Here is an 18905-nt window from a genome sequence, read left to right on the forward strand (position 1 = left end):
GCAAGAATGTCCTTCCTCAAATTAGGGGACCAAAACTGCACACAATACTCCAGGTGTGGTCTCACTAGGGCTCTGTACAACTGCAGAAGGACCTCTTTGCTCCTCTTGTTAAAACGGCCAACAAGCCATTCACTTTCTTCACTGCCTGCTGTACCTGCATGCTTACTTTCATAGACTGATGAACAGGGACCCCCAGCTCCCGTTGTACTTCCCCTTTTGCCAACTTGACGCCATTTAGATAGTAATCTGCCTTCCTGTTCTCGCGTTAACAATTATAACAAGGGACATCAGACTGTATTGCCCAGGCCTCCACTGAAAGTAGATGGAATAAGTGGGTTTAGTAAAGGTATCACTCACCTGCTACAAGTGGTCCTGCAAAGGAGGATGTGAGGGATTAGGATGTATTAACTGGGTCTCTGCAACTGATTACAGGTGAGAAGTGTTGGTGTTGCTTAATAGTTTTGATAAAATGTGAAATAACCTTTTTTTTAAATCTAGTCTTGTCAGCAAATGGTCAAGTGTAAACTTGCTGGGAAATTCATGAAGCAAAAGGAAAAAAAACAGAAGTGAGATGCCTAGAAGGAGCAAGAATACAACGAGAAAGATCACAACGAGAACATTATCACGGTGGCACAGCGGTGGAGTTGCTGCCTTACAGAACTTGCAGCGCTGGAGACCCGGGTTCAATCCCGACTACGGGTGCTGTCTGTACGGAGTTTGTACCTTCTCCCCGTGACCTGCGTGGGTTTTCTCCGAGATCTTCGGTCTCCTCCCACACTCCAAAGGCGAACAGGTATGTCGGCAAATTGGCTTGGTATGAGTGTAATTTTGTCCCCAGTATGTGTAGGATAGTGTTAATGTGCGGGGAGCGCTGGTCGGTGCGGACTCGTGGGTCGAAGTACCTGCTTCCGTGCTGTATCTCTAAACTAAAAACAACCAAGCAGGTTAAAGATGAAGATCGCATTCTTATCTTAAAGAACATGCTGCAAGTTTCTAATGCCTTCACATCATCAACACATCTATGATGGCTGAGTCAGCATTATATAGTTCAAGTTACATTTATTGTCACATACACCAAATGGTGCAGTGAAATTTGAGTTAACATGCAGCCACACAAATAAAATAAACACAACACTATAGAATTTAACGTAAACATCCCCCACGGCAGAACCAACGTTTCCCCACTGTGAGGGAAGGCAGCAAAGTCCAGTCCTCTTCCTCTTATGTACATGTGAAGACTGAGGACTGTAAAAGATCACTGTTTCTGTTGAGAATCATATCCCAGCTATTGAAGACGTCAGCATATAGAACCACGGGCTGCAATTTCTTAAAGTGGTAGTGTATCAACAGGGGGACAGGCAGCGTTTTCCTAGATGTTGATGTTATTGAACGTGCAGAGTGGTCTAAAGGACGGATTTCCCCCACAAGATGTAGTCTGCCCTCACAATCAACAGTAAATACAGTGAGCTGATGATTCGTGTTGACTGAGCAGAGTTCCTTCTGCTTCCATGGATGAGCTACAATGCTGAGAGACTATACTTTGCACTCTTCTATCTTTCTGTTTGCTGTACCTGTTGTACGTGTGTATGTATTGATTGTATTCATCTATATATTACTAAAACTCTCATCTTGTTTGTTTGTTTGTATGCGTGCGTGTGCGTGAGATCCCGAAACCCCGTCAAAACGGTACATGATAACACTACAATTTTTGGCCCACCTTACTCACCATGTTCATGTGATGTAAATGAAACAGGTTTTGTTCAGATTGATGGTATATTTTACAAATAATTAACATTTACAAAAATCACATTTCAAACCACTTTTGCACTTGCCCTGCCCGTCAGCCGCGTTCAACGTCACAATGACGTCACAATGGGATCCGAATCTCACTAAAACTCTCATCTTGTTTGTTTGTTTGTTTGTATGTGTGCGTGTGTTCTCGAAACTCCGCCAAAATGGTACACGATAGTGCTACAATTTTTGGCCCACCTTACTCACCATTGTCCTGCAATGTAAATTAAACAAGGTTTGTTCAGATTGATGTATATAATAATATCTGAAGACTGACACAAAACGCTGGAGTAACTCAGCGGGTCAGGCAGCACCTCTGGGGAAAAGGAATGGTGACGTTTCGGGTCGAGACCCTTGTTCAGACCGTTTTTTTCAAATATTCTTCAGATATTATTTGATTTGATTAGAGAGCGCACAAACAAAACGCTTTTCACTGTTGTTCCACTGTTTTTTTTGTCGCAGGCAGTGAAAAGCTTTTGATTGCATGCTGCCCAATGTAATCAGGTAACAATATACATGAATACGATCAAGCCTAACTCCTTCCTGTGGCAGAAGGGTGATATAAAATTAGAAAAACATATTTGCTGGGCTACAAGCAGTGAAAGGACAAGTCTTTCAAATATCCACTGGAACACGGATGAAATGAAACAATTCAAAAGGGAAATAGTTGGGATGTAACATTTTATTCGTTTATGGTACAGAGTTTTGCAACACTAATGCACAGATAGCTTTTAACCCTGCCCACTTAATTTCAATGTGTAAGAAAGAACTGCAGATGCTGGTCAAAATCGAAAGTAGACACAAAATGCTGGAGTAACTCAGCGGGTGAGGCAGCATCTCTGGAGAGAAGGAATGGGAAACGTCGCCCATTCCTTCCCTCCAGAGATGCTGCCTCACCCGCTGAGTCACTCCAGCATTTTGTGTCTACCTTCCACTTAATTCAATGATTGATTGATTGAACAGCGTGGAAACAGGCCCTTTGGCCCAGTGAGTCCACACCGACCATCGATCACCCGTTCACACTAGTTCCATGTTATCTCACTTTCCTCATCTACTCCCTACACACCAGGGGCAATGTTACAGAGGAAAATTGACCTACAGCTCGGCACCACTTTAGTATGTGGGAGGAAACCGGAGCAACCAGAAGAAAGCAGGGAGAAGGTGCAAACTCCACACAGACAGCAACCGGGGTTAGGATCGAACCCGGGTCACCTGGGGTGTGAGGCTGCGGCTCTGCCCGTACAAAATTCTTAAGGGGTTGGACAGGCTAGATGCAGGAAGATTATTCCCGATGTTGGGGAAGTCCAGAACTAGGGGTCACACAGTTTAAGGATAAGGGGGAAATCTTTTAGGACCGAGATGAGAAAATCATTTTTTACACAGAGAGTGGTGAATCTGTGGAATTCTCTGCCACAGAAGGTAGTTGAGGCCAGTTCATTGGCTATATTTAAGAGGGAGTTAGATGTGGCCCTTGTGGCTAAAGGGATCAGGGGGTATGGAGAGAAGGCAGGTACAGGATACTGAGTTGGATGATCAGCCATGATCATATCGAATGGCGGTGCAGGCTCGAAGGGCCGAATGGCCTACTCCTGCACCTATTTTCTATGTTTCTACCCGTTCTACCTGAAAACTATGGCCGTTCAAATGGACAGTTCAAAAGGGCAGAGTTAACAACGCTCGACATAAACATATAATCTTATGCAACTTCAAAGTATCACAGGTAATATAACACAGGCATACAGCATGCATTATTAAGCATATGGGCCATACTGTTGGCCTGTTATTAAAAACAAATGTCATATCCCCAGTACCAGGTGATTGAATGGTTAATGGTTGTGAATATCTGGGAGCGTGCCCCCTCCTCACTCCCCCCCAGTTGGGTGAAAGTGCGTCGCCAAGATCCACAAAGCCTTACAAACCCGCAGAGTCTTTCAGCAGCATGGGTCTGACCACTTGCAGCAAGTCCAGCTCGGGGTCGAGAGATCGGCTGAGACGGTCCAAGGCCATGATTGCAAGGATCACGGAGGCAAAGCTGCTCTCCACCTTGACCTAGCGTTGGGAGAAGGTAAGGGAACAACGTCAGATAACACAGCAGTGGTAAATAAACAGAGCAGCGGCTCACATTCATCCTTTACCTTATGTACGATGAGTGCTTCCAGAATGTTAGAAAGGAAGCCAGCAACATGGAGCTGAGAAGAGAAAATGATTAAAATTAAACTTGGTAGAACTTAAAACTGAACAAGTGAGCTGCTTCCTCACCAATCTATAATAGCAGCTGATATATTGTTTTATCGCATATACCTGATAAAATTGATTAATTTAAGGTGTCCAAGCCACATCGCACAACCAAGTGAGTTAATTCACACTGCAAAAATCAACTTATAACTCAGACACAGAGTGCTGGAGTAACTCAGCGGGTCAGGCAGCATCTCTGGAGAACTTGGATAAGTGAGGTTTCGGGCCAGGACCCATGTCCAGACCCGAAACGTCATCTATCCAGATATACTCCAGAGATGCTGCCTGACCCGCTGAGTTACTCCAGCACTTTGTGTCTTTTTTGTAAACCAGGATCTGCAGCTCCTTGAATCTCCGATCAACTTAGTATTATTACAATACATAACAAACTGAGAAAACCATTAAACCCTTTAATGGACAATAAAGGTCGCAACTTGGAATCACTTCTTCCAAAGGGGTGCATTAGAGTAGACTCAATTCCCATATAACAGTCGCTCCACACTCTTATATCTCTATTCATACATTTCTTACTTTAACTCTGATCTTCTTAAATTCCTCTCAGACCATCTCCCTCATTAATGACCCTGGGATTATCCTTGATCGCACTATTCTGGCTTTGCCTGCCGCTAAACGTTATTCCCTTATCATGTATCTGTACACTGTAAATGGCTCGATTGTAATCATGTATTGTCTTTCCTCTGACTGATCAGCACACAACAAATGCTTTTCACTGTACCTCGGTACACATGACAATAAACTAAACTAAACTCCCTTAATTAAGTAATCTTCCAATCTACTTTTTTTTTGTCTGTTAATACCTTTCCCAGCGATCCAGTGTTCATCTCTGCTTCATGCACGATTCTTTCTATTTCAGATTTAAACAGTTGCAAGTCTTGGCATTCATTCACTGTTGCCTGGGTCAGCAGCAGCTCTGTGATCTTCTCGCCCTAAAATAAATATAATTACTAAATCTTAAAGAGAAAAATCAAATGGTATGGTGTAGCTACATCTATTCCCAGCACCACAAATGTGGACAGGTGCAGCATGCATACAGTGTCTGCCTTACATTATATGTTCAGAAGCACCATCTCTGAATGCTGCTCGAACACCCTTCCCCAAAGTTTTAGTTTAGTTTTGTTCGGAGATACGGCATGAAAACAGGTCCTTCAGCCCACCGAGTCCACGCCGACCATCGATCACCCGTTCACACTAGTTCTATGTTATCCCACTTTGTCACCCATTCCCTACACACTAGGGGGCAACTTATACAGGGCTAAACAACCTACAAACCCACACGTCTTTGAGATTCCGGAGATTCAGCAAAACGGAGCACCCGGGGGAAACTCCACACAGAGGACAGGGTCAACGTGCACACTCCACACAGAGGACAGGGTCAACGTGCACACTCCACACAGAGGACAGGGTCAACGTGCACACTCCACACAGAGGACAGGGTCAACGTGCACACTCCACACAGAGGACAGGGTCAACGTGCAAACTTCACACAGAGGACAGGGTCAACGTGCAAACTCCACACAGAGGACAGGGTCAACGTGCACACTCCACACAGAGGACAGGGTCAACGTGCACACTCCACACAGAGGACAGGGTCAACATGCACACTCCACACAGAGGACAGGGTCAACGTGCACACTCCACACAGAGGACAGGGTCAACGTGCAAACTCCACACAGAGGACAGGGTCAACGTGCAAACTTCACACAGGACAGGGTCAACGTGCAAACTGGCCCACACAGAGGACAGGGTCAACGTGCACACTCCACACAGAGGACAGGGTCAACGTGCACACTCCACACAGAGGACAGGGTGGAACCCGGGTCTCTGGCGCTGTGAGGCAGCGGCTCTACCCGCTGCACCAGTTGTCTATTAAAACTTTTCTCTACAAAGAGGTGAAGTGCAAATTGTAATTTGGGAATCTCATCTGCAGATCAAGGTCAAAGATGGGTACACAAGCCACTTACTTGTTTTTAGTTTAGTTTAGAGATACAGCACAGAAACAGGCCCTTCGGCCCACTGAGTCCATGCCAGCAATCCCTGCACATTAACACTATCCTACACACACGAGGAACAATTTTTACCAATGAACCTACACACCTGCACTATGGGAGTGTAGATTAGTGTGTTAGTACTATATATATATATATATATATATATTACCACATAGATTATGCATCCTTATGTCACTCACACTGCTGATCTGCCCACAGACTTGATAGTGAGTTCTTTCTCTAGTTAGACTAGCTGAATGCATGGAGATGAAAGCACCAAGTGTTTCCTCCATGGAGCTGCTAATAAAAGACTATGGATTCTAACCACTATGTGCGAGTTTTATCATTTCAACAGGGAGGAAGCCAGAGCTCCCAGAAAAAACTCAGGCAGGTCACGGGGATACCGTACAAACTCCGTACAGTCAGCATCCAAGGTCAGGATTGAACCCGGGTCTCTGGCGCTGTGAGCCACTAGTGAGGGGTGGAGGAACCACTCACTGTGAGGGGCAAGAACAATGGAGGAGCCGGCGTGCGGAGACCATCGTGAGGGAGGGAGAAGAACAAAGGAGGAACTGGCGGGGATACTTTGTGACTTTGTCAGCGACGTATGTGGCCACTATTTCCATTTGTTGACTGCGCAAGCCAAGAATCTCACTGTACCCCGTCACATGTGTCAATAAAGTATCCCGCTCCGTTCCATTGCTACCACTGCGCCACAGTGCTGCCTCTTTAACTGAGTGATTGAATATTGTCAGATGACAAAGGTCCCTGGATTGTTTTCCTTTGATTTGAGTAAAAGCCCTGTCCCACGGTACAAGTTCATTCCAAGAGTTCTCCCGAGTTTGCCCTGATTCGAACTCGGAGATTTACGGTAATGGCCACTCGTCGGTACTCGGGGCTCTCGTGGACATTTTTCATCATGTTGAAAAATCTTCACGAGTCTTCCCGTGCTTACGTGCCGTTAGCGAGTCTTCTCAAGTACCTGCCGTTAGCGCTAAGAGACGTCCCCGAGCTCCGACGTACCCGCTACGTTCATTCTCCGTGCTTATCACGAGTTTGATTTTTTTTTAAACTCGGGAGAGCTCTTGGAATGAACTCGTACCGCGGGACAGGGCTATCAGGGTTTGGGATCGTCATACCTGCCCTGTGATCACGGCGGTGAAGACGGCTTTGAGATTGTGGAAGTCTGAAGGCCGGAGCTCAGTCACGATGCCGGTGTCCAGCAGGATCAGTTTGAGCGGACACTGGGATGGGTGAACGTTGATGATGAGGGTGTCGCACAAATCCACGATGGTGGTCCTGTCATCCTGTTGGCGACTGAACTGATCCGCTCCCTGGATGAGAATGTTCTCTGGGCAAAGCTCTCCGTGAACAAAGTTGTCCACGAATACCTGCGGGCGAGGTCACACCAGCGTGAAGACGGAAACATGAGCATCTTTCTCTTTTGTCATTCATAAATTTGACGTATTAGGTTTTTACGAAATGACCCTTTGCAATTTGAGTTGTAAACCCTTCCCAATAATAATAATAATAATAATAATATATTTAATTGTCATTGCACATAAGTGCAACGAGATTTGGGTATGCAGCTTCCATCCGACATCATAACTTAAGTAACTACTCAAATTTAGGTTTAGATACCCCGAGAACATGGTTTGTACAAAGAACATCACAACAGTAAAATAGCACTGGGATTTCTAGGGGTTCTCGGGGTTCTGAGGTTTTTAAATACCTTATTTTCACAGCCGCGTTCGGTACCGGGCTGCTCCGAATTGACTCGGACATGGGAGCGCAAAGCTGCTGCGTCTGAACGGGCCGCCATCTTCCGTTATCATGAACCAAATTATAATGAGCCAAACTAATCAGCGAGCACTTACCTGCTGATCAAACTCTACTGCATCACAAAGCCTTCACGTCCCTGAATCGTGCATGCCCTTCCCATTGTTACTGATCTTTTGCTCAACTTGTCTGTCAGGTTCAGTTCATTACATTTATCACTTTCGTCACCATATTGACTTCACTTACTCTATCTCAAAGTACTCTTGGAACTGGCATAGATTGGAGTGTACAGAATAGTAACAATATGTGAGATAGGACAGAACATCAAATTCTCCAATTTTAGGGAACTAGAATTACCCCCCCCCCCCCTTCTCTCCCACACCTCCTCTTCCCACCCCTCCCCCTCCCCCTGTGCCCACCCCTTCCCCTAGTGGAGTCAAGGGATATGGGGAGAAGGCAGGCACGGGTTATTGATTGGGGATGATCAACCATGATCACAATGAATGGCGGTGCTGGCTCGAAGGGCCGTATGGCCTCCTCCTGCACATATTTTCTATGTTTCTATGTTCCCCCACCGGGACTCACACCCACTTCTTCCCTCCCCCTCCCCTTTCACCTACATTCCTCCCTCTAGCTTCACAATTCACAACTTCAATCCTTTTGTCTCACAGCTCCTTCCTTTTCATCTCTGGGCTTTGTCCAACCATCTGGCTACCAACCCATCTCCTCCCCGCTCACTTGTGCCAACTATTACTGCCCCTCGCTTTGGCCTGCCCCTCCTCTCTTCCAGCTTTCTTCCACACTCCCCTCCCCCCACAATCAGTCTGAAGAAGGGTCCCAATCCGGAATGTACCCTATCCTCCTTCTCCAGAGATGCTGCCCGACCCACTGAGTCACCCCAGCACTTTGTGTCCCATTTTTGAAATAAGATTCATCGGTTAAACCTGGTCGATAGAGATTGGCCCTGTACCTCAGCTCAAGTAAGTATTTTAGTGTTCATTTAGTGTTCAGAAAATATATTTACTTTTAATAAATCCAGGAATGTTTCTCCCTCTGCAACATCTGTTTTCTTGTACAAGATGCAAAATACAATGCATTGAAATTATTATTTGGCTTATTTGACTTTCCGAAGTTCTCCTCCTCTCTCCGAAATTTGTTTGTCTACCTTCCCATCTCTCCTGTACACTTGGATTTACTTACAAATAGCCGAACACTGTCTGAGTTTTTATTTACCATCCCTGCTTCCTATTCCTTTTTCCCATCTCATTCCCATTTAGCCAACATTTGGTTTGTTAGAACTGTGTAAATTTTACCATCTTCAGCAACATCTCCAGCCCCATCCTGGCCAACTGCTGCTTCAACACATCGGGCACGTCCTCTGCCACAAACGTCGAGATGGGAGTGCTCTCCTGAACACAAACAACATCGAACAATTAGTGGGGTTTTTGTACTTTTCCTTTGGACTGTCTTGTCGAATTTGTGAGGTGAGTATGTGAGAGAGCGCGAGAGAGAGAACGGGATTTTCCTACGCTGAGAGAATGGAGCGGCTGGGCTTGTACACTCTGGAGTTTAGAAGGATGAGAGGGGATCTTATTGAAACATATAAGATTGTTAAGGGTTTGGACACGCTAGAGGCAGGAACCATGTTCCCGATGTTGGGGGAGTCCAGAACCAGGGGCCACAGTTTAAGAATAAGGGGTAAGCCATTTAGAACGGAGACGAGGAAACACTTTTTCACACGGAGAGTTGTGAGTCTGTGGAATTCTCTGCCTCAGAGGGCGGTGGAGGCCGGTTCTCTGGATACTTTCAAGGGAGAGCTAGATAGGGCTCTTAAAGATAGCGGAGTCAGGGGATATGGGGAGAAGGCAGGAACGGGGTAATGATTGGGGATGATCAGCCATGATCACATTGAATGGCGGTGCTAGCTCGAAGGGCCGAATGGCCTCCTCCCGCACCTATTGTCTATTGTGAGAGAGCGAGAGAAAGAGAGCACGAGAGAGGATGCGAGAGAAATAGAGAAGGTGCGAGCGCAAGAGAGCGAGAGCACAAAGAGAGAGCGACAGAGAGAGCGACAGAACGCGCGAGAGAAAGAAAGAAATCGGGACAGTGAGAAAGAGAGCGTGACGGAGAGCGCGCCTGTGTGCCTGAGTCTATGTGGCTGTGTTGCTGCTGTCAGCAAGATTTGCTTTGAACCTGTACTTCACTTTACTTGCACATATGGCAATAAACTCAACTTAAATTAGTGACATCTTTCACAACATCACACACTGGTATTACTTCAGTTACAATATTCTTGCCCAGATTCTAGGATATTAGGTTTGCAGCTTTGGAGTCCAGAACCAGGGGCCACAGTTTAAGAATAAGGGGTAAGCCATTTAGAACGGAGATGAGGAAACACTTTTTCACCCAGAGAGTTGTGAATCTGTGGAATTCTCCGCCTCAGAAGGCAGTGGGGGCCAATTCTCTGGATGCTTTCGAGAGAGAGTTAGATAGAGCTCATGAAGATAGCGGAGTCAGGGGATATGGGGAGAAGGCAGGAACGGGGTACTGATTGTGGATGATCAGCCATGAACACAGTGAATGGCGGTGCTGGCTTGAAGGGCCAAATGGCCTACTCCTGCACCTATTTCATTGTGCGGCCACTGACTCAAGGTTTCCAGGCTTTGTCCATCTCGAAACACAATGACAGAAATCCTGAGCCACACTGATACATTATCTGTAGAACCAGGAAGAGGAACATGGCGCAAATACCTCGTACGTTTCCACCGCGACGGTTCTGGTGACGAACGGCCGGAGGGGGATGGGAAACTTGACAGAATCCATTCCCAGAAAATTCTCTCGGAATCTCTCCATAATCATTGCCTCGTTCCGCAAGTCAATCTGCAGGATAATGCCCGGACATGGTGTTAGTGTGCAGAGTGACTTTTCTTGCCATGTTAAACGAGACATGGTATATTAATTCATGAATAATAATAATGATAATGGATGGGATTTATATAGCGCCTTTCTAATACTCAAGGCGCTTTACATCGCATTATTCATTCACTCCTCAGTCACACTCGGTGGTGGTAAGCTACTTCTGTAGCCACAGCTGCCCTGGGGGCAGACTGACGGAAGCGTGGCTGCCAATCTGCGCCTACGGCCCCTCCGACCACCACCAATCACTCACACACATTCACAGACATTCACACACAGGCAAAGGTGGGTGAAGTGTCTTGCCCAAGGACACAACGACAGTATGCACTCCAAGCGGGATTCGAACCGGCTACCTTCCGGTTGCCAGCCAAACACTTAGCCCATTGTGCCATCTGTCGTCCCTTGAATGACCTGAATGACCTGACGAATAAGATCAGGGAGGGATTTAAAATAAATGAAGGCAAAATAACATGGATGGATTTATCTAAGCAAGGGCTAGACCATAGAAACATAGACAATAGGTGCAGGAGTAGGCCATTCGGCCCTTCGAACCAGCACCACCATTCAATATGATCATGGCTGATCATCCAACTCAGTATCCTGTACCTGCCTTCTCTCCATACCCCCTGATCCCTTTAGCCACAAGGGCCACATCTAACTCCCTCTTAAATATAGCCAATGAACTGGCCTCAACTACCCTCTGTGGCAGAGAATTCCACAGATTCTCCACTCTCTGTGTAAAAAATGTTTTCCTCATCTCGGTCCTAAAATATTTCCCCCTTATCCTTAAACTGTGACCCCTTGTTCTGGACTTCCCCAACATCGGGAACAATCTTCCTGCATCTAGCCTGTCCAACCCCTTAAGAATTTTGTAAGTTTCTATAGGATCCCCCCCTCAATCTTCTAAACTCTAGCGACTCTACCATGCAAAGAAACTTATTAATAGGGTGTCGGGGGTTATCGGGAGATGGCAGGAGAATGGGTTTGAGGGAAAGATAGATCAGCCATGATTGAATAGCAGAGTAGACTTGATAGGTCAAATTACCTTAATTCTGCTCCTATAACTTATGAACATAAATTGACAAATTTGGCAGCACACTGGTGCAGCTGGTAGTCGCCAGAGATCCAGGTTTGATCCTTAAGAGGCTGTCCCACTGTACGAGCTAATTCAAGAGCAGATGCATCTATGGAGCGAAGGAAATAGGCAACGTTTCGGGCCGAAACCCTGAAGGAAATAGGCAATGTTTCGGGCCGAAACCCTGAAGGAAATAGGCAACGTTTCGGGCCGAAACCCTGAAGGAAATAGGCAACGTTTCAGCCCGAAACTTTGCCTATTTCCTTCGCTCCATAGATGCTGCTGCACCCACTGAGTTTCTCCAGCACTTTTGTCTAAACTCCATTTAATGTTCCTGCCTTCTGTAAAGGGGCCTGTCCCACTGTACGAGGTAATTCGAGAGTTCTCCCGAGTTTCCCCTGATTCGAACTCGGAGAATTACGGTAATAGCCGCTCGTAGGTACTCGGGGCTCTCGTGGACATGTTGAAAAATCTTCACGAGTCTTCACGAGTTTACCGCATTTCCCGAGTACCTGCCGTTAGCGTCACGAGCCGCTAAGAGAAGTCCCCGCGCTCCGATGTACCCGCTACGTACTTACCACGAGTTTGATTTTTTTTTTAAACTTGGGAGAGCTCTTGGAATGAACTCGTACAGTGGGACAGGGCCATTACCCCTGATGCTGTCTGTGTGAGGTTTGCACATTCACACTGACCTCGTGGGTTTCCTCCGGGTGCTCCGGTTTCCTCCCACATCCCAAAGACGTGCGGGTTTGTAAGTTAATCGATCCCTCTGTCAGTTGCCCCTAATGTGTAGGGAGCGGATGGCAAAGTGGGATAACATAGAACTAGTGTGAACGGGTGATCGATGGTCGGCGTGGACTCTGTGGGCCGAAGGGCCTGTTTCCGTGCTGTAACTCTAAACTCAACTAAACTAAATGGTGACTCCACAGTAGCTGATGAGAGTAGTGGATAGAGATTTGGGTCACAGAATCAGAGCCAGATAATGGGACAGTTGCAGTTTGGTGAGGTTTGATGGGGTGGAAGACCGCAACCTTCACGTGGTCCGCCCTGTTTCGACGAATGCAATCAACCCAGTGTGCACAATCAAATAGAACAAGTTGTCCTACAACTTTAGGCTGTGCATGCCATACGCAAGAAGAATAAGAAGTAAGGTTTGATGCTGGACCCTAACATGTAAATATCCCCCGTGTAAAATAGACCACGTGTAAATATTATAAGGCATGGATTATAAGATGCAAGGTCAAGATCAAGAATAACTTCTTCCCAACAACCACCAGGCTCTTGAACCCCACAAACACTAACTAAACTATGAATGATGGACTGTTTTGGTTGCAGGAAGGACTTGGGACTTCTTTGTAGGAGCATTGGTGTTATTAATTTATTGAATTCCTTATTTATTATCTATCTGTACTGTGTTCACAGGGCTGTTATGCTTCTGCAGCTAAGGATTCCATTGTTGACAATTAAACATTCTCCAGTCTTGAATCTTGCAAAGACACGTTGCAATCTTTGAGAAAGGATTCGGGGTCAGGTGTCAGGTGAAGTTCGGGTCAGGTGTCGTTAACTTGCATCCTCACCTGTCCCAACATGACCTCCTCAAATTCTTCCATCACCTCCGTCAACCTCAGCCACCTCACGCCCGGCAGGAGACTGAGAACCCAGCTCGCGGCTTTCATGAGTTTCAGGTCCATACGCACTTGATGAGTAATGCCAGGATGCATCACCTACAGACAGAAGGAACCAGTGAACCTCTGGGCTAATCTGTGAGTCAGCACGCTACAAAAACACATGTTGACAATCAGTCATAGATTATTAAGTCTGAAGAAGGGTTTTGGCCCGAAACGTCGCCTATTTCCTTCGCTCCATAGATGCTGCCTCACCCGTTCGTTGAGTTTCTCCAGCATTTTTGTCTACCTTCGATTTTCCAGCATCTGCAGTTCCTTCTTAATAACATAGATTATTAAGGGTTTGGACACGCTAGAGGCAGGAAACATGTTCCTAATGTTGGGGGAGTCCAGAACTAGGAGCCACAGTTTAAGAATAAGGAGTAAGCCATTTTTCACAGAGAGAGTTGTGAGTCTGTGGAATTCTCTGCCTCAGAGGGCGGTGGAGGCCAGTTCTCTGAGTACTTTCAAAAGAGAGCTAGATAGGGCTCTTAAAAATAGCGGAGTCAGGGGATATGGGGAGAAGGCAGGAACGGGGTACTGATTGGGGACGATCAGCCATGATCACATTCAATGGCGGTGCTGGCTCGAAGGGCCGAATGGCCCACTCCTGTACTTATTGTCTATTGTCAAACTGCTGGAGTAACTCAGCGGGCCAGGCAGCATCTCCGGAGAAAAGGAATTGGTGATGTTTCGGGGTTGGAACCCTTCTTCAGACTGAAAGATAGAGGGGGAGTGGGAGTGGGGGGGAACTGGAGGCGAGGAAAGGCCAGAGTACAACAATAGATGACTTCATGTCTCATTATTGGCTGGGGAAGATGTGTAATCGTGTGGGATACGAAGATGCAAACAGTGGAATGAGTAAGACGACTAGGGTGGGGGAGCAGGGGAGGGGGGGGGGGTTAAAAGGGGGGAAGGGAGGGAATGCAGGCGTTACTTGAACTTAGAGAAATCAAAGTTATACAGCTGGGCTGTAAGCTGCTCAAGGGAAATATAACGTGCTGTTGCCCATGATGTAATCAGCCAGGCAGCTGGATTAAAAATCATTTTTTTCCCCAGATAATTGTACACAACAACAAGTAAGATTGAAGATAGACACAAAATGCTGGAGTCATCTCTGGAGAGAAGGAATGGGTGATGTTTCGGGTCAAGAACCTTCTTCAGACTCTGAGTCTGGAGAAGGGTCTCGACCCAGAACGTCACCCATTGAGAGCCTGAAGAAGGGTCTCGACCCGAAACATCACCCATTCCTTCTCTCCAGAGATGCTGCCTGTCCCGCTGAGTTACTCCAGCATTTTGCGTCTATCTTCGGTTTAAACCAGCACCTGCAGTTCCTTCTTACACATCAAGTAAAATTGGTTTGATGGTAATTAATTTTTTGATTCATCACTAATTTCACCAGAATATTTACCCCATATCATACAAAGTTTGCTATTGTGGGGTGGGGGGGAGGTTATATATTGGTCGCAACACAGAGGTCGGGACCCTTCTTCAGACTGTTCGAAGTGTCTGAAGAAGGGCCCCGAGCCAAAATATCAACTATCCCTTCCCTCCACAGATGCTGCCCGACCCACTGAGTTACTCCAGCAATGTGCGTTTTCCATCAAGATTCCAGCATCTGCAGTCCCTTGCAGTTCCAGGTCATATTGGTCGCTCTTCCAGGATCAGTATTTGATTTGAGATCAGCCAGCGCACCAAATTAATTTTACACCATCCATGATCACATTGAATGGCGGTACTGGCTCAAAGCGCCGAATGGCCTACTCCTGCACCTATTGTCTATTGTCTATCCACGGAAAATGGTGGAAACACCAGGACTATCAGCATCTGTCGAAAGAAAAATGGAGATACCATTCCAGGTCAGAGGCATTTTCTTCTAAGATAGACAAAAGTGCTGGAGGAACTCAGCAGGTGCAGCAGCATCTATGGAGCGAATGAAATAGGCAACGTTTCAAACGGATTTGAGTATAGGAGCAGGGAGGTCCTACTGCAGTTGTACAGGGTCTTGGTGAGACCACACCTGGAGTATTGCGTATAGTTTTGGTCTCCTAATCTGAGGAAAGACATTCTTGCCATAGAGGGAGTACAGAGAAGGTTCACCAGACTGATTCCTGGGATGGCAGGACTTTCATATGAAGAAAGACTGGATAGACTTGGCTTGTACGCGCTAGATTTTAGAAGATTGAGGGGGGATCTTATAGAAACTTACAAAATTCTTAAGGGGTTGGTCAGGCTAGATGCAGGAAGATTGTTCCCGATGTTGGGGATGTCCAGAACAAGGGGTCACAGTTTAAGGATAAGGGGGAAGTCTTTTAGGACGGAGATGAGAAAAACATTTTTCACACAGAGAGTGGTGAATCTGTGGAATTCTCTGCCACAGAAGGTAGTTGAGGCCAGTTCATTGGCTATATTTAAGAGGGAGTTAGATGTGGCCCTTGTGGCTAAAGGGATCAGGGGGTATGGAGAGAAGGCAGGTACAGGATACTGAGTTGGATGATCAGCCATGATCATATTGAATGGGGGTGCAGGCTCGAAAGGCCGAACGGCCTACTCCTGCATCTATTTTCTACGTTTCTATGTTTTTTGTCTACCTTCGATGTTCCAGCATCTGCAGTTCCTTCTTAAACATTTTCTTCTAAGACCTGATGAATGTTAACTGTTTCTTTTTCAACTGATACTGTCCGATCCCCTCACTCTTTGCAGCATTCTCTGGTCATATTTCAGATTTTTAGCATCTGTAGTTTAAAAAAAATCCAGTTTGCTGCATACAAATGTGGCAAAGTGCCTAGAACGACCATACTACACTCCATCAACAATATAACCTGCCTCCACTCCAGCACACTTGAGATATCTACTCCCACTCTCTGTAATCTAACCCTTGAACAAAAAAAGTCTGTACAAAAGAAATCATAGAAACATAGAAAATAGGTGCAGGAGGAGGCCATTCGGCCCTTCGAGCCAGCACCGCCATTCATTGTGATCATGGCTGATCGTCCCGTATCAATAACCAGTGCCTGCCTTCTCCCCATATCCCTTGACTCCACTAGCCCCTAGATCTCTATCCAACTCTCTCTTAAATCCATCCAGTGACTTGGCCTCCACTGCCCTCTGTGGCAGGGAATTCCATAAATTCACAACTCTCTGGGTGAAAACGTTTTTTCTCACCTCAGTCTTAAATGGCCTCCCCTTAAGTCTAAGACTGTGTGGCCCCTGGTTCTGGACTCGCCCAACATTGGGAACATTTTTCCTGCACCTAGCTTGTCCAGTCCTTTTATGATTTTATATGTTTCTATAAGATCTCCCCTCATCCTTCTAAACTCCAGTGAATACAAGCCTAGTCTTTTCAATATTTCCTCATATGACAGTCCCGCCATCCCAGGGATCAAACTCGTGAACCTACGCTGCACTGCCTCAATCACAAGGATGTCCTTCCTCAAATTAGGAGACCAAAACTGTACACAATACTCCAGATGTGGTCTCACCAGAGCCCTATACAACTGCAGAAGAAGAACTGCAATCCTCAGCATGTGAAGGTTCTTTGCTCCTCCTTACATTGCATGCTGGAGACCAAAGACCCTACAGCGAGCAAGATAGACCACTCGTCGAAAAAGATGTAGTATGGTCATGGGCAGATTCATGGGTCATTTTCGGCCCCATTTCCGTAACCGGCTTCCGTCTCCCGACCAAAGATTCCATAGGATACTAATGCGGAGACTGGAAGCCGGTTACGGAAACATCCTCGTAAAAATAAAAGTTATTTGGTAAAAATCTTCTCATTTTCAGAATTATAATTTATAATTCTGTTTACAAACTGTTCCCCCGCAACGTTGATTACACTGCGGGTCGGGTCGGGTCCGGTTACTGAAATGGATGAAAAAAAGGCCCACGTTCCGCTCCGTTGTGTACTACACGTCAGCCCATTGCATTTAGCAGGAGTGGTCTATCTTGCTCCGCTATAGGATCTTTGCTGGAGACATTATCATACCTTGATTGCCACTGGAATGAGATGGTGCTGCTCCGACATTGTGTTGGGATGAGGTGCTGTCCATCCATCTTCCAGTTCAGGGCCTCCACTCAACCCCTCCGCTGTGGCCGGCTCATTGTGTGGATCTTGCTTGTGTGGAAACATGTAATGAAATATTCCCTGCAGCCCGGAGACTTCCCATGCTTCAAACTGGTCTTCTTTCTCAAAGCTTTCGACAAGTTTTTGGAATTCCGAGTTGTTAATATCCCTTGGATCAGTGCAGGCCCGGTACACCTGCGTGATGCAGCCCGACCCGATGGGCTCCTTGCTTTCAATGTGGAATATGCTCCTCCAGTGCTCTCCAAACGCCCTCCTCAAGCTGCGCCTGGTGTAGTCCCAGGGATGCGGGGAGACACGGGGATGAATCCTGGAGAATTTATCACAGAACTCTGCCGGGAAGAGGTCCCTCCTGGTGCTGGACCACTGTCCGAGTTTGATGAACGTGGGCCCGGCGGCCACTGTGGATCTCAGCAGCACCTCATACCAGGCCGAGGCGAGATCAGACGACACAAAACACACTGGGTAGAGCAGCAGCAGGGGACCAAATCTCAGCAGCAGGACCACCGCCCGCACGCCCAAATGGACGGCAAAACGAATCCTCCAGAAAAGTTCTCCCAACAATGAGCGCAATCCTCGCTTGGGGCAGAGCGTTAGCTTGGCCTCTGCAACTGCTGCTGTTTTCTGGGAGTTTGCAAGTGACGAGCTCCCAAGACCTAGACAGGCAAGAGTAAGTCTGGGTAAATTCTTCAACCTGAAAGATACTTTTGGTGCAGAGTTGCCCGCCCTAAAGGCAGTAGTTCTCCAAATCACAGATCTACAAAGTCCAGGGCATGTCCTACAACTCAAGAGAAGGGCAGCCATCCTGGTGGGCGCGGGCTGTTGTGTCAACCTGATCACAATCACAGAGTCATGAACTCCAACATGCACGCTATCCTGATGTCCATGATGTCCGTGAGGGTGAGAATTGTCATATTTACCAGGAATCCACGTTTGGAGACATCAATCCCAAGAGTCTGAAGTCTGCCGAAGTGCCTCGACCCGAAACGTCACCCATTCCTTCTCTCCAGGGATGCTGCCTGTCCCGCTGAGTTACTCCAGCATGTTGTGTCTGCCTTCAATCCAAAGAGTCAACTCTTCCGTCAGCCATTCATCCATTCATCCCCAAGAGGGGTGGGAGACTGCAGCATTCACTTGGTCCGCCCTAGTTACGATGAATGCAATCAACCCGGCGGCGTGTGCAATCAAATAAGATCAAATAGAACAAGTGGTCCTGCAACTTTAGGCTGTACAGGCCACACGCAAGAAGAAGAAGATCCCCAAGAGATGCAAAGGCGAATTGATGGAATGGTAAAGGTCTCTGGGGATAAGTTCAGCTGCTGCGCAGGAGGCCACGGGAGGAGGATGGAAGATGC

General features: G+C 46.7%; 1 protein-coding gene across 1 annotated transcript in view; it reads right to left on the reverse strand.

Moving 5' to 3' along the window:
* Positions 1–3286: 3286 nt before the first annotated feature.
* The window catches only part of adck2 (aarF domain containing kinase 2), a 15733-nt gene continuing 114 nt past the window's right edge, over positions 3287–18905 (reverse strand). Inside the window, exons 1-8 of the mRNA XM_033037479.1 lie at positions 17455–18905; positions 13383–13529; positions 10566–10694; positions 9128–9223; positions 7175–7426; positions 4845–4973; positions 3927–3980; positions 3287–3840 (exon numbers count right to left, since the gene is read on the reverse strand). The exon at positions 17455–18905 is cut by the window's right edge and continues 114 nt beyond it. Coding sequence (XP_032893370.1) covers positions 3703–3840; positions 3927–3980; positions 4845–4973; positions 7175–7426; positions 9128–9223; positions 10566–10694; positions 13383–13529; positions 17455–18354 — 1845 coding nt within the window. The 5' untranslated portion in view covers positions 18355–18905 and the 3' untranslated portion in view covers positions 3287–3702. The remainder of the gene's footprint in view (positions 3841–3926; positions 3981–4844; positions 4974–7174; positions 7427–9127; positions 9224–10565; positions 10695–13382; positions 13530–17454) is intronic.

Source organism: Amblyraja radiata, chromosome 19, assembly GCF_010909765.2.
Source record: "Amblyraja radiata isolate CabotCenter1 chromosome 19, sAmbRad1.1.pri, whole genome shotgun sequence".
Taxonomy (NCBI): Eukaryota; Metazoa; Chordata; class Chondrichthyes; order Rajiformes; family Rajidae; genus Amblyraja; species Amblyraja radiata.